This window comes from Ceratotherium simum, chromosome 1 (genome assembly GCF_057802395.1).
Source record: "Ceratotherium simum simum isolate JZ-2026a chromosome 1, ASM5780239v1, whole genome shotgun sequence".
NCBI classification, from domain to species: Eukaryota; Metazoa; Chordata; class Mammalia; order Perissodactyla; family Rhinocerotidae; genus Ceratotherium; species Ceratotherium simum.
Window position 1 is genome coordinate 37,102,079 of NC_141900.1, and position 14,729 is coordinate 37,116,807.

Below are 14,729 nucleotides of genomic sequence, written 5' to 3' on the forward strand. Positions count from 1 at the left end.
ATCAGCAGCGTCCTTGTTTAAGAAAGATTTATGGAAATTTATAGAATTTAAAGCATTGAATAACTATAAAATTTTTTATTTTTAAGTAAAACTTTATTTTTGGATTGGACAAAATACTTAAGAATTTCTTTTTAAAGTTTAAGAAATTGGTTTTGCTGTTGTTTTAAACCAAAGGAAGTCATCTTAATACTGCTAAACAAGAATTGCTAATCTTACAATCAGAAGCCACTGGCATCTAAATAACTTTTATTGTCATTTCAAGTACATAACCATTGCATTTTGTTGTGCTTACTTTATCATATTTTTAATTTTTTAATATGTAGTGTGAAATAACATCATTTAAATCTGTGGTTACAAGTTTTTGAAAAAATCTTTTTTAGCTTTTAGTAAAACATGGGGGAGACTTGTTTGCTGAGAATGAGAATAAAGATACTCCTTGTGATTGTGCTGAAAAGCAACACCACAAAGATTTGGCCCTCAATCTGGAATCTCAAATGGTGTTCTCACGAGATCCCGAAGCTGAAGAAATAGAAGCTGAATATGCTGCATTAGACAAACGAGAGGTAAGTTTTTTTTAATAAAAAATTTATATGGATTTTATTTTAAATTTCGTTTTTTTCTTTAAAACCAATTTGTGTAGTCTTCTTTGCAGTATGCTAAATATACTGTCATCTGCACAGCCATAAGTATGAAAATACATCTAGAAAACGTGGAGGTGGTGTCTATCCTCTAGCATATGTATGTTTACTTACATATAAATAGAGATGCTGATGTGTATTATGAATCCCAAGCACTCCTACTACTCCAAGACTCCAATCCTCCTGTTCCTCAGTCTCTCCCCATCTTCTGGATTGCTCTTATCTACAAATATGCTTTGGTAACTCCTATCTTAAAAAAAAAAAAAAAAAAGCAAAACAGCCTCTCCAGTCTTCCTCAGCCCTGTCCCCCTTCACTTGTAGCCTCATTATCTCCAATCTTCTTATAAGAAAAACAAAACTTGAGTTGTCTGTACATACCAACATCCTCACCTTCCATCCACTCTTCAGCCCATTGTGACTTTCTTCCCTTCTACTATGATGGAACTGCACTTGTCGTGGACATCAAAAGTCACCATGTTGCCAAATCCAGTAGGTACTTTTCTCTCCTCAGAATTCATCAGCAGCACTTGACACAATTGACCACTCTCTTCTTAGTGAAACACTCTTCCTTTGGCTTCGGGGACATTATTCTCCGGTTTTCCTTAATTATCTCAGCAAACATTACCTCCATCCCCTGAGTTGCTCAAGCATAAATGTAGTAAGCATTCTCAATTCCTCACTCCTTTTTACATCCAGAAAATTTGAGAATCCTGTCAACTTTACCTACAAAAATATAACCTAAATCCATTTACTCCCAATGTCTACTCTTACCTCCCTAGGCCCTCTCCACCCTCACTTCTCATCTGAGCTACTGTAATAGTTTCCTAACCGGTTCCTTCCTTCTATTCTGGTCCTCTTAGAATCCATTTTGTACACAGAAGCCAGAGTGACGTTTTTAAACTTAAATTAGATCATATCATTTAAATCAGTTAGTGACTTTTCACTGTACTTAGAATAAAATCCAAACTGTTTGCTCAGATATAAGACCCTATAGGGCCTCGCTACTACCTACCTCTCCAGCATCATCTCAAACCTTTTTTGCCAGCACACTTGCTCTAATTATAATACCTAAACTGCACTAAGGCTTTTGCATTTGCTGTTTCCTATGTCTGAAATCTTCTCTCAATTTTTCTCTTGGCTAGCTCAATATCAGTTCTTCAGAGAAGCAAGCGTGGACCATTCTTTCTAAAATAGGCCTCTTTCCTTCCATTATTCATTGCCATAATACCTTGTTTATTTTTCCTAGCATTTATCACATGCTATAAGTATTTAGTTTATGTATTTGTTTACTTGTTTATTGCCTTTCTCTCCTGTTAGATTGTCAACACCATGAGGGCCAGAACCATAACTGCCTTATTCAGCAGAGTATTTTCAGTGTCTTAACACACTCACTGCTTGCACAGTGGGCATCCATATATATTTCTTAAATAAAGAATTTATAAGACACAATAAATTTTTTCTTTCAAAATAATTCTGATTCCTCAATGTTCAGTGCTAACTCGATTCTAAAAGGACTTATATAACTATTGTTTGTATGTGCTTAGAAAAATAATTGTATTGTTGTTTTATTTTTCCCATAAATTCCCAGCAGTTTTTGAGCTTCCATACTCACCAGATGGCCAAAAGAACTGAGTTTCTTGGAATTAAAAGATTTACATTTCTTGCCCCTTGTGTTTCTTTAGTTAGGCTGTGTTATAGGAATGCTTATTCAGATGAAGTACACATAGAGAGAGGGCCATGTCCTAAGCACTTTCACGTGGTTGTTGAATCCACACGGTAACCTTGAATGACAATTATACCCCCTCCTTTTTTTAAATAAGGAAAATAAACCAGAAAATAGTTGAATAACCTGGCAGGATCAAGGTGAGCTGAACCTAATTCTTCTGAGTTCAAGTCTAAGCATCTCTATTTGCTATGCTATACTGCCTACCTTTTGACATCCATTATCTTGAGTCACACATAGAAATTATTAATGTAATAATTAGTATAACAATTTAGTCAGAAAACAACATTTAAACAATAATATTCTAGAAATAATGTTGATGTGATTAAATTGAAAGACGTTTATGACTGTTTAGGCTTTTTCTCCAAGATACTATCTTAATTTATAATTAAATCATAACATGAGTACTCATTAGCGGTAGATATAAGATCTAAATGAACTTAGTATAACTAAAATAAACTGTTATCTTAAGTTAAAACAAAAGTTACAGAACAGTTTGATACTAATTATATAGAAAAACCTACTATGTATTGGGAGAAGATTGAAGTATACCAAAATAATAATTGTGGTTATGGGTAATTTTCTTTACTATTATTATTTTTTCTTCTATTTTCATGCATTTCCTACTAAAATTTATAATGAATATACATTGCTAAAAAACGTGAAAACTTTCCTCCTTCCTGACTCTACCCCCGAGTGGTAACAGTTTCTTGTGTGTACTCCCAGACTTAAGCTAACATATATGCATATAGAATTTTTAGTGCAAAAGTAAGATCATATAGTACATTGAATTCTGCTAAAATATTTTTTCAATTTAACAGTATATCATGAATATCTTTCAGCAGTCAGAACACATGATCTACATATTTTAACCACTTACCTATTGATGAACATTTAAATAATTTAGATATTTTTGCCATTAAAAACAAGGCTAGAGAGGACATGTATCTACTTGTTCCATATATACCTTGATCCAGTTGTGTCATTATTATGGTTAAAAACATGGATCTGAAGCCAGACTGGCTAGGTTCATATCTTTTCCCCACGACTGACTTATTATGTAACCTTGAGCAAGTTACTTAGTCTCTCTGATTCAGTTTCTTCTTCCTTAAAATGCAGATAATAATGATCCCTAATTCATAGGGTTGTAGTGATCCTTAAATGAGTTAGTATATGTAAATACTTAGAACAGGGCCTGACTCATTATAAGTGTTATCTAAGTCTCTGCTGTTATAATCATGATGATCATATCATCGTTATTGCATTTATATTCACATTTTTAAGATATATTCCCTATAAATTTGTAGAAATTGGTTTGATTGATCATGAGATATATACATTTTTAACTTTAATAGATGTGTTAAACTGTCCTAAAAGATTATATCACTTTTCTTGTTTTCCAATAGCGTATTAGAGAATTCTTTTCCTCACATTTTTGCTAGCATTGGCTATTATCAGTGTTTCTGTTTTTTGCCAGTTTGGAGAAATAAATGGTAGCTGTTTGAATTTATTTGTTTGATTATTGTGTGAATTTATTGTTCATTTGCTTTTTTTCTATGGATTATTTGTGTTTTCTTATTGCTTTCTATGAGAACTTTGTGTATTTATCTATATCCTAAGTTTTTCACTTTTAGAATATTCAGAGGTATACATTTTTTTTCCTTTCTGGCTTCTGAATTTGTGTTGCTAATATTATAATCAAATGGCCCTACGTTTTTTCTAGATTTGTATTTTTGTTTTTAATCCATATTGGATTTATTTTTGTCTACTATATCATAATGTAAAAAAACAATACTTTCATCAATAAATACTTATACACAAATGTTTATAGCAGCACTACTCACAGTAGCCAAAAGTTGAAAACAACCCAAATGTCTATCAACAGGTGACTAGATAAATAAAATGTGAGGTATATACACAATGGAATATTACTCAGCCATAAAAAGGAATGAAATACTAATATATGCTACAAATATGGATCGATCTCAAAAACATGCTAAGTGAAAGAAGGCAGACACAAAAGGTCACATATTGAATAACTTCATTTATATGAAATATCCAGAATAGGTAAATCCATAGAGACAGAAAGCACATTAGTGGTTGCCAGGGGCTGGGAGGAGGAAGGAACAGGGAGTGACTACTTAATGGGTATAGGGTTTTCTTTTGGGGTGATGAGAATGTTTTGGAACTAGATACAGGTGGTGGTTGTACAACATTGTGAATGTACTAGAGGCCACTGAATACACTTTAAAATGGTTAATTTTGAGTTATATGAGTTTTGTAACAATTTTAAAAAATTAAAACAACAATACTTTCTTTAAAATTCATTTTTGTACCTTCTACTTTGAGCCTCATCACCTTTTGGATTATTCTGCCTATGCTAGTAATTTTACATGGCTTCCTATGTAATTGTATTGAACTACATAATTAGGTACTTTTAAAATTTTATGTTCCCAAGATGAAGTGTTTATTTTAGCTAAGTTTCTTGATTTAGTTAATGATCTGGACAGTGTATAATGTTATAATTTCTTCTTGACACATTTTAATTTAATCCTTTTCTCCAGATGATTAGTTTATAAATGGGTAATCTGCTTCTTCATCTCATCATTCAATAAAACTCTGAGTGAATATTCTGCCAGATACTGTTTTAGAAGCTTGAAGATAACAGTGAAGAACAAAGATAAGTCCTGTCCTTTAGGTGTTTCTATTCCAGCATGGAGAGAGAGATGCACACAAATAAGTTTAAAAAGTTCATGAACATAATTTCTGAGAGTGGTGACTGCTATAAAGAAATAAAAACAAGGTGATGTGTATTAGAGTGATGGCTGGAAACAATGTGCTTAATTTATCTAAACCCCCAAAGAAAGAACAGAGAAACTAAGGAGTATTAGGCCTAGTATGGGTCAGGCTCTGTAGGAGTAGATTGTGTGACTACATCTGGGTAAACAAAGGGAAAACTGAGCAATATGCTGCTGTTAAAGCCATCTAAAGAACCCCCCCTCTTCCTAGTCTGTACCTCAGGAAGGCTCAAGGCTCTTTTCCTGGCAGGGAACCCATATTCTGGACATTGCCTTAGCTTGCTACCCTAGTTAGCAGGTTTAACCTACTCTGCAAGAGCAGTTATTCCTAGGTCAAAGTACAGATCAGGGTGGCCTGGGTCTTGATGCCTAGACAGAATAGCTGAGTAAGGAGAGGGGAAACTGAAATAAAGGGAAGAAATCCTAAAGACTTCAGCTATTCTTTCCCCTCTCTCTACCAAGCTAAGCTCAGGGATCAGCTAATGAGAGACAGGCATTGAAATATCCTCTCCTTTCCCTGAGTGTCTTTCACTTCTTTTAAAATTTTAAAAATTACTGATATATTTGGGGAAATAAGTATCCGCTTTTTCTTTTTTTTTTTTTTTAATTTTCTTTTTTTTTCTAGATTGGCCCTGTGCTAGCATCTGTTGCCAATCTTCCTCTTTTTTTTTTTCCCCTCCCCAAAGCCCCAGTACATAGTTGTGTGTCATAGTTGTAGAGTTGTAGCTCTTCTGTATGGGACGCTGCCTCAGCATGGCTTGATGAGCAGTGAGTAGGTCCATGCCCAGGATCCAAACCGGCAAACCCGGGACCCCCAAAGTGAAATGCTCGAACTTAACCACTATGCCACCGGGCCAGCCCCCGTTTTTTCATTTTTTAACAATGAACATATTTTACCTCTATAATTGGGGGGAGCTATTTTCATTGTGGAAAAAACAAATACTTCTTTCATAACTCCTTTGTCATAGTCTTTTCTGAAACAGGTTTTGAAGATACTGTCACTTTATACGTGATGTCCAAGTGGTGCAATTTTTATGTTGGGCTGTTTCACATTTCTTCAGTGGTATTTTGGTAGCAATAGTATGCACTGAAGCAAAAGAGGCACTTTTATTCACTGTTTCTTTTTAAATTAGTTTCCTTTTCCTTTCTTTGTATCAGTACTGACTGCTTTGAAGGTTATTACTGGTTTGTGTTTAGTCTGAAAATAGAAGCAGTTTATCTTTGCAACGCGAAAGAGAAAGGCACCTTCATTTTAATCCTTCCTGCAGAGGAGAGGGTTAGTGCCCACTTGGGACTGAGCAGTGTATTGAAATGCTTCGCATGACCTAATTATAGTTCTGTTGCAGAGATTCAGAGTGAATATCTTATGTGTTCATGAAGGCAGTATGTCTTTCTTCTCTAAGAACTATTTTTCTTCAAGTGTCACCTATTTAAGTTTAAAACTGCATTTTTAAAAAACTTAATCTGTGCAGATTGCTTTGTATTATCCCTTTCTTAATACATCTGAAATCAAATCTTATTTGGCTCAATGTAAATGAGGTAGAATGATGGCTAATATAAAAAAGAACATGTAGGAAATAATACCAGGAAATATACAGTTGCCATCACTGAGAATATCAGGAGATGTTCACTGTCATTGCTGAGGCAGGAGAAGTACCTGGAGTCTCAAGTCTGAACTTGGACTACATTTTCCAGAAGCAGTGTTATACATAGCATATAACTTCTATACTAGAGTGAGTACTACAAATTTAACCATAAAAGGATTTGTTAGGTTTTTGTAGGGGAAAGTGCGGTTCATAAATTAGCTTAAAAGCAAACTGTACATGATGATTTCAGGGGCTTTTAAAAGGATAGTTTGGATTAAATTGCAATCTTTTTTTTTTTAGTTAATGATATCCATATATATATAGATGTAGATAGATATGGATATATAGATAATAATATATGGATATATATATAGTTTAGGTTAAATTTTTATTTCTTTTTCTAATTAAGTTCATAGAATACAGGTATATGTAGAAATTCATAGCAGTGTAGCTGAATGCATATATAGGTGCAGTAGATTGTTAATACAGTGTGATATGAAATTTATTTAGCATAAGTCTTCACTGTCATTTTTAAAAGGAACAGTACTGCAGACTGATTGAGTGTGGGCTCCACCACTGTTGAAAGCTCTTTAACATACCCACGGATTTTTCTTTTTTAATTAATTTTTTTCTGCACAATATGCTCTTTATAAAAAAGCAGAATGAAAATTTAAAATATTCCTTATTCTACCACTAATAAATAATACTTGTAACATTTTGCAGGATCACCTTCCATTTTTCATCACTGATGATATTATATATTTTATATCCTGTGGGGTTTTTTTTTTTTCTTAACACCTCTTGACATTTACAAACTCATCATGGAAGTCATTTTATTTTTTTCATTTATTTATTTATTTTTTTTGGTGAGGAAGATTGGCCCTGAGCTAACACATCCATTGTCAATCTTTCTCTTTTTGATTGAGGAATATTGTCCCTGAGCTAGCATTTGTGCCAGTCTCCCTCTATTTTGTATGTGGGATGCTGCCACAGCATGGCTTGATGAGCAGTGTGTATATCCGCACCTGGGATCCGAACCCACAAACCCCAGGCCGCCAAAGTGGAGCACACAAACTTAACCACTACGCCACCAGGCCAGCCCCATGGAAGTCATTTTAAATGACTGTTGACTATTCTAACATGCAGATGTCCTATATGACTCCCTTAGTATATACATTTGGGTTACTTGTGTTTTGTCACTTTTGTAAGTAACATTGCAAATGACCCGTTTAGTCTACATTTGTGATTATACCATAAGGCAGTTTCCTGCAAGTAAAATTATTAAGTCAAAAAATGAATGTTTTAAAGGTTCATGATATATGATGCTTGGTTGTTAAATGATGTACCAATTTTTATTTTTACCCACAGTATGTCAGAGGACCACCTCACTGCAACCTTACCAATATTGAGTTTTTTTTTTAACGTTGGCCAATTTGCTAGGTAAAGAGTTTGTATCTTGAAGGATATTTGTGTTTTTATAACTTGTTTTTTAATTTACTGATTGTCACAAATTCCTTATATATTAAAAGTAATATACTTTTTATGTTTAAATCTTGGCATATTTCTATGCAGTCAAGTCTGTCAGTCTTGTCTGTCATTAATACACTCATTGCTTATCTGTGCATCCCTGCCAGAAGGCATCTAAGGATCAGGAAGCTTATCATGTCAACTGAGAGAAATTATCCCTGGTGAATAGAGTCCCAGTCATATGGGGTTAAGTAAGAATTGATGAGATGGTTTCCATGATACCAAAAAAAAAAAAAGCAGGAAATAAAGATAACATCTAATTCTAAAATATCTCTAAATCAACTACAATCGATGAGGTTTGGTAACTGCCCAGAGCTCTCTGGAGACTGACAGATGCTACCAGAGGACATCCTCAATGGTTGTTGTTCTGATAAGTACTTGGGAATTTCTACTGCTTTTTAAGCTATAGCCTTTAGTTCTATGCTTACTGCATTAAGCTGGTTATATCTGTTTAAAGGATTGAAATAGATACTTGTATCAATATTAATAATAAAAACACAATATTGAATAAAAATAAGCAAATTGCCTAGTGATATTTATATAAAATGTTATGCCATAGTATTATGGCAACTATAAATCAAATTCATGATAGTGATTGCCACAGGCAAGGATGGGGAAAATTAGGGAAGTGTAATGGCAAAAACATGTGACAGGTTATTTTCGCTTTTATAAAATTTTGCTTCTTTTGTTTCATTTTGTTTTTAAAAGGACTTGCAACAAGTATGGCAAAAACATTATCAATAATTTTTTCTGAATAGTGAGGCACTTGTGATTTTGTTCTTTATATGTTTTCTGTTAAAAGCAAAAAAGAAAACGATAAAGGATAACAAAAGAATAAAAAATCTGAGGTAATAATAGTACCTATATGACTAAGGAGTGTTAATAAACACTTGAATAAACAGAGAGAGGTAATATGTTTATGAGTAAAAAGTCTGAAGAGTATGGCATAGTCCATTTCTCTCCAAATTAATTAATAAGTATCATATAATCTCACTAGCAATCCAAATTAGATCTTCATAAGTGTAAATGTTTTGTGGTTCAATAATTAAAACTGTGCCTAAATGCATACCCATATATTCACACACAATTCATTTGCAAAAAAGAAAAGACTGGATAATAATACTTGAGAACTTTGATCATGATTATTGCTCAGTGGTGGGATTATAGGTTTTTATTTCTAATACTTTTTTGTATTATCCAAATTTTCAAAACTGTAAAGTGTAAAATGGTCTTGTCATTATAGTCTGATACTTTTATTTTAGAATGATAAGGTGCATGAGCCCCAGCATCCACTTTCCAGCCTAAAGACTTGTGAAGGAGTAGTTTGCAGTCTGTGGTAGTGGAGCCTACAGAGCCTTTTAAACTTGAGTAACCAAACTGAAACTGGAAGATTAAATAAATGATTATCATATATATTTGTTTATAGTCATTTGGAACTTCCTAAGAGTATAATAACTAATTTAATTTTGTTTTTCTTCTTTTCAAAGCCATATGAAGGATTACGACCTCAGGATCTTCGTAAATTGAAAGATATGCTGATTGTGGAAACTGCAGACATGCTTCAGGCTCCACTATTTACTGCTGAAGCTTTACTTCGAGCTCATGGTAATGAAAGAAATGTCTTATGCTTCTGATAACATGAGTGCCTTTTGAAACTTTTCAGAGTTAAAAGCTAGCTATTTTAATATAAAACAAAATAGTTTGGTAAACAAGCCTAAGTTGTTTTTTGTACAGTGGCTACTGCAGTACCCAACATCCTCATAACATTTTGTATTTTGAGGTATAAACTGGCTATAAACCATAGAAGAGAAATGGAAATCTCTTTTTAAAAATCGAGGTACTAAATCAACTTATAGATTGTCTAATTTTAGAAATGTGTGTGATTCGAGCAGGGTTGAGAGTTGGAATCCATAGTCCTAGTCTTGGTTTTGACATTAATTTTTACTAAAGTCAATTAACTACCTAACAAGCATGTTATCAGTATTGTCAATTGCATTTATTTTATGTAAAGGCTGTTTCTCACCGTGAAATGCACAAAGTGAAATTGTAGAGTCAACACAGAACTATACTATCCCTCTTAAGGTTTCTTTTTTGAGGACATTACCAACTCTACTTAGGAAAAGTACTCAGCTTGTTGTAAGTTCTCTGTGGTACTTAAGACAGCCATTCTGAGAATTGTCACATGCTGAGTTAGACACTCTCTTTGCATACTTGGTATTTGACATTTTGGCTGGTTTCAAAGACAAGTTTTTTCTGATTTAAAAATTATTTTTAAAAAGAGGAAGGTAAATGGCTATTCTAGTCTGGTCATTTTGAGGTTACCTGTCTATTTTCACTATAAATCTTTATCATTTATACTAAAAATAGAATGTCAACTTCCAAAAATTTTTATATGATCTTTTTTTTGTATGTGTGTGAGGAAGATCAGCCCTGAGCTAACATCCATGCCAATCCTCCTCTTTTTGCTGAGGAAGACTGGCCTTGGACTAACATCTGTGCCCATCTTCCTCCACTTTATATGGGACGCCGCCATGCATGGCCTGACAAGCGGTGCGTCAGTGCACGCCCGGGATCCGAACCTGGGCTGCCAGCAGCGGAGCACGCGCACTTAATTGCTACTCCACGGGGCAGCCCCTTATATGATCTTCTGATCAGAGGAAAATTTATAACTCGATCACCACTGTGAATAATTTGGTATATAACCCTCCAGAATCACTACCTTCAATATTGATATTTCCCAGGGGTTCTAAGCTTGACACTCTTTTCCACTTTATATACCAGTGGCTCTTAAATTTTAGTGTAAATAAGAATGGCCTAGGAAACTAACCAGAGATTCCTAAGGCTACTTTTGGAGATTGTAAGTCATTGGGTGAGGAGTGAGGCATAAAAATATGTGTTCTAAACAAGCCTACCAAGTGGCTTACCACTCTCTAAGAAACATTGCTGTGCACATTTATCTACTGAAACCAATAGTTTCAAAAACCACCTAAATAGTAAAGAGTATATCTACAACCTGACTTTAATAAAGCATTCGAGGCTATAGTTCTAAATATCTATTTAATATTTTCTCCTCAGTCTAGGTGTCCCCACCTGAACTCATCATTTCTCCCACTGTCTTCATAACTTGGGCATCAACATTCATCTAATTACCCTAGCCAGAAACTTGAAAGTCATACTTTACTCCTCCATCTCTATTACATTTGGCCACACTCTCATCGTTTCTCTTCCTAAATATCTCTTATCCTCCCTCACCCTACCTAGCTCTTTCCATTCCCACTGCCACCAACTTATATTCAGGCTATCATTATTTTTCATCTGATTTGTAGTCTCCTGAGTCCTAGTCTCTAGTGTTGCCATTCCTCTTTCACCCTCTTAATTTTTCATATTGCCATTAGGCCGTTTTTTTAAAATGCATATTTGAGCGTGTCACTCCTCTGCTGAAAAACCCTTCACTGGCTCTCCACAGACTAAAAACCATGAAGACTCTTTAGTAGACCTTTGTGACCCAGGCTTCTTCACCTGGACTGTCAGTCTCCGCATTTCTTACCTGTCTTTACTTGTCTTTAGAAATCACCTCTTCCAGGAAGCCTTTTCTGGTTGTGTGGTCCCAAGTCTGCACTGAGACCCCTCCTGTCTATTCCCGTTATATCTCATGCATATATGTGTCATACACTTAAAATACAATGTTGTAATAATCTCTTTATTTGCTTTTCCTCTGCATTAACCTAGGAGCTCTTAGAGGGCAGCTTTTATTGTTTTTTTGATTCCACAGTATCTGATATAAGCCCTCAGAAGATAGTTACAGAATGAATAGATAATATACCTGAAATATTTATATATTTTTGAAAACCCATCTTTTTATTATAAAACTATATCTCTCCATTGACATCTTTGTAAACTTTGAAGTAAATCCTTTGGAAAGAAATTTAGACCTGCGTCAAAAATGAAATTTAGAAATTAAGAATAGCTTTTAAAATCATAGAATTTAAAGATAAAATATTTTCTTTTTAGCCAACTGAACTATTTTTAGCCAGTAATAATGCTTAAGAATCATAATATAAAAACTGTAAAAAAACACAAAATACCTTAAATTGTGTTTCTTTAGGGTAAGGTTCACAGCACCAGAAAGTATACCCTACTTTTTGCTTGAGCTTTTAAATACAGAGAGCACATTTAACTATAATGTAGAACTAGCAGAAAAGTGGAAGCTATTCATCAGTGGGGAGCCATGACATGACAGTGTATTAGTTTAGGGTAGGCTAGCTGCTGAAACGAAGGTGTAGGCTCAAACGCAGTAAACATTTATTAGTCATATAATAGTCCAAAGCGTTTCCAGTACGTTTAGGAGTGGGACAGGTGCTCTGCTCCACACAGTTATCCAAGGACCCTGACCGACTGAGACTCTGCCATCTTAAACAAAATGGCGTCTGAGTTTGCCCTGGCAATTATCCCCATTCCAGCCAACCAGTCAGAAAGGGAAAAGAGCCTGGAGAAATAAGCGTGGGAAGTTTTTTGAGCCAGTCCTGGAAGTGGCATATGCATCACTCCTGCACATATTCCATTGGCCAGAGTTCAGTCACATGCCCACACTTAACTGCAAGCAACAGTTCTACACTGCAGACTTAGCAATTTCTGCTACAGGTATCTACATTCAGCTAGATGATATAATGTATCATAACTCTCAGGTACAATATTATATAGAATCTAAGGCTAACTTTACCAGTAATTTTATTGTAATTAAAAGGAACATTTTTATCTCTGTTTGTTTATACTTGTGTCATCGAGTATTATTAAATGGTTAACTCCATTTTTACTCCATTGATACTTCCCTTAGTTACTCCTTTCACGTAGTCGGGGTCAATTCTAATAAAGTGATATCGAATCGAATTTTCCTACTTGGCATTTGTCTATTCTGTGATAACTTTTTTGATAACTTACTTAAGAGTTCTATATTCATTCCCCTATTATGGCATAAATAGAGTCTAATGCAGGTTTTTAAATGGACATCTTTTGTGTATTGTTTAGGTAATGTCAGTGACATTTGATTATCAAATAAGATTGACAGAGATAAGTGATGTTAGTAAATAAAATAGACAGTGCACAGAGCTACAATTTACACTAATTGCTCTCAAACCAGGATAGACTCTATCTCAGAGCTATTAAACTGAACTATTTGGAAGATTTATGGATTGTATCCTTGGTAACATTCATTCAGCTTTATACAGGAAAATAGATTTGAGTATTATATTATCTGTTGTCAAATTTAGTCCCAAAATAATGAAGTTGATCTAGATAAAGCAGAAGACAGAGATGTTTGGCAGTATTTACTAAGTAGTAATTGAATTTTAAGGAGGACTCTGTTAGGAATACAAAGGTCATTCTCTGAGTATTTCCTCAGTAATAAAAGTAACTTATATAGTTGAATGCTACCTAGTGAGAAAATAAGTAAAATTTACAAAGTATAAGACTAAAGCTAATCTGCTTGTGCTTAGAATAAATTTATATTGAAGTATTTTTTTAAGCTCCTTTGGAGGCTCATTGTCTTCTTGAGGCTATTAAACATCAGTGGTGCATATCTTCTCTTCTCACTCTGCTCTCGTCCTAGGAAAGGATATTTTCTTTCAAGGCTTCTATAGGTGTAGATTTCTCCTTCTGGACTAGACCTCTTTTCTGAGCTCCATACCCTTATGTATAACTGCCTGTTTGAAAGCACCTCTAGAATATCTCAAAAGCACCTTAAACTCATCGTGTATAAAACTAAAATCATGGTCTTCCACGTACCTGATTCTCTGGTATTCCCTATTTACATAGATGGCAGAACCAACTAACCAACTGGGTAAACCTGAGACACCAACTTTGACATTTCCTCTCCTTCAGACGCTATATCCTATTGTCACTGAATTGTCAATTTGACCTCCCAGATCTTAAACTTCTTCCTTTCTCTTCATCTCCACTGCAACCAGCCACCTAGCCCTAGCTGCCATCGTCTCTCATGTATACTACCCGATAGCTTCCTCTCTTGTCTGCCTTCCCTCCACTCTTGCCCTATCCAATTTGTTTGCGTGTTTTTCCATATTGTGGTCAGAATGATCTTTTCAAATCTAATCATGACAACCTACCCTTCCTAACCCCAAGCCCAGCTTTTCACTGATTTCCTATCACTCCTAAGCTGATGATAGAAGTATTATTAAAAAGTTCTATGTGGCCTAGCTCTTGCCTGTTTCTTCAGTGTCATCTCACACAATGTTTCCCCTCTATTCTCCTTTCTCCAGCTACGTTGGTCATTTTAATTTCACAAGGTTGCCACCTTCCCTCCTGCCACAAGGCCTTTGAACATGCTGTGTACCATCTGTCTAGAATGTCTTTCCCTTTCCCTTTTACCTAGTTGACTCCCACTCATCCCTCAGATGTCTGCTGCAGGCCATTTCCTCAGAGTCACCTTCTCTGACCGGGATTC

At 34.8% G+C, this 14,729-nt stretch overlaps 1 protein-coding gene across 4 annotated transcripts in view; it reads left to right on the forward strand.

Annotated features, from left to right (window-relative positions):
- Nucleotides 1–14,729, forward strand: part of ANKIB1 (ankyrin repeat and IBR domain containing 1) — a 138,646-nt gene that overhangs the window by 75,245 nt on the left and 48,672 nt on the right. For all 4 annotated transcript variants that reach the window (XM_087419490.1, XM_014788164.2, XM_014788163.2 and 1 more), the window contains 2 exons: nucleotides 381–563; nucleotides 9,760–9,877. In XM_087419490.1, the coding sequence (XP_087275616.1) occupies nucleotides 381–563; nucleotides 9,760–9,877 (301 nt within the window). The remainder of the gene's footprint in view (nucleotides 1–380; nucleotides 564–9,759; nucleotides 9,878–14,729) is intronic.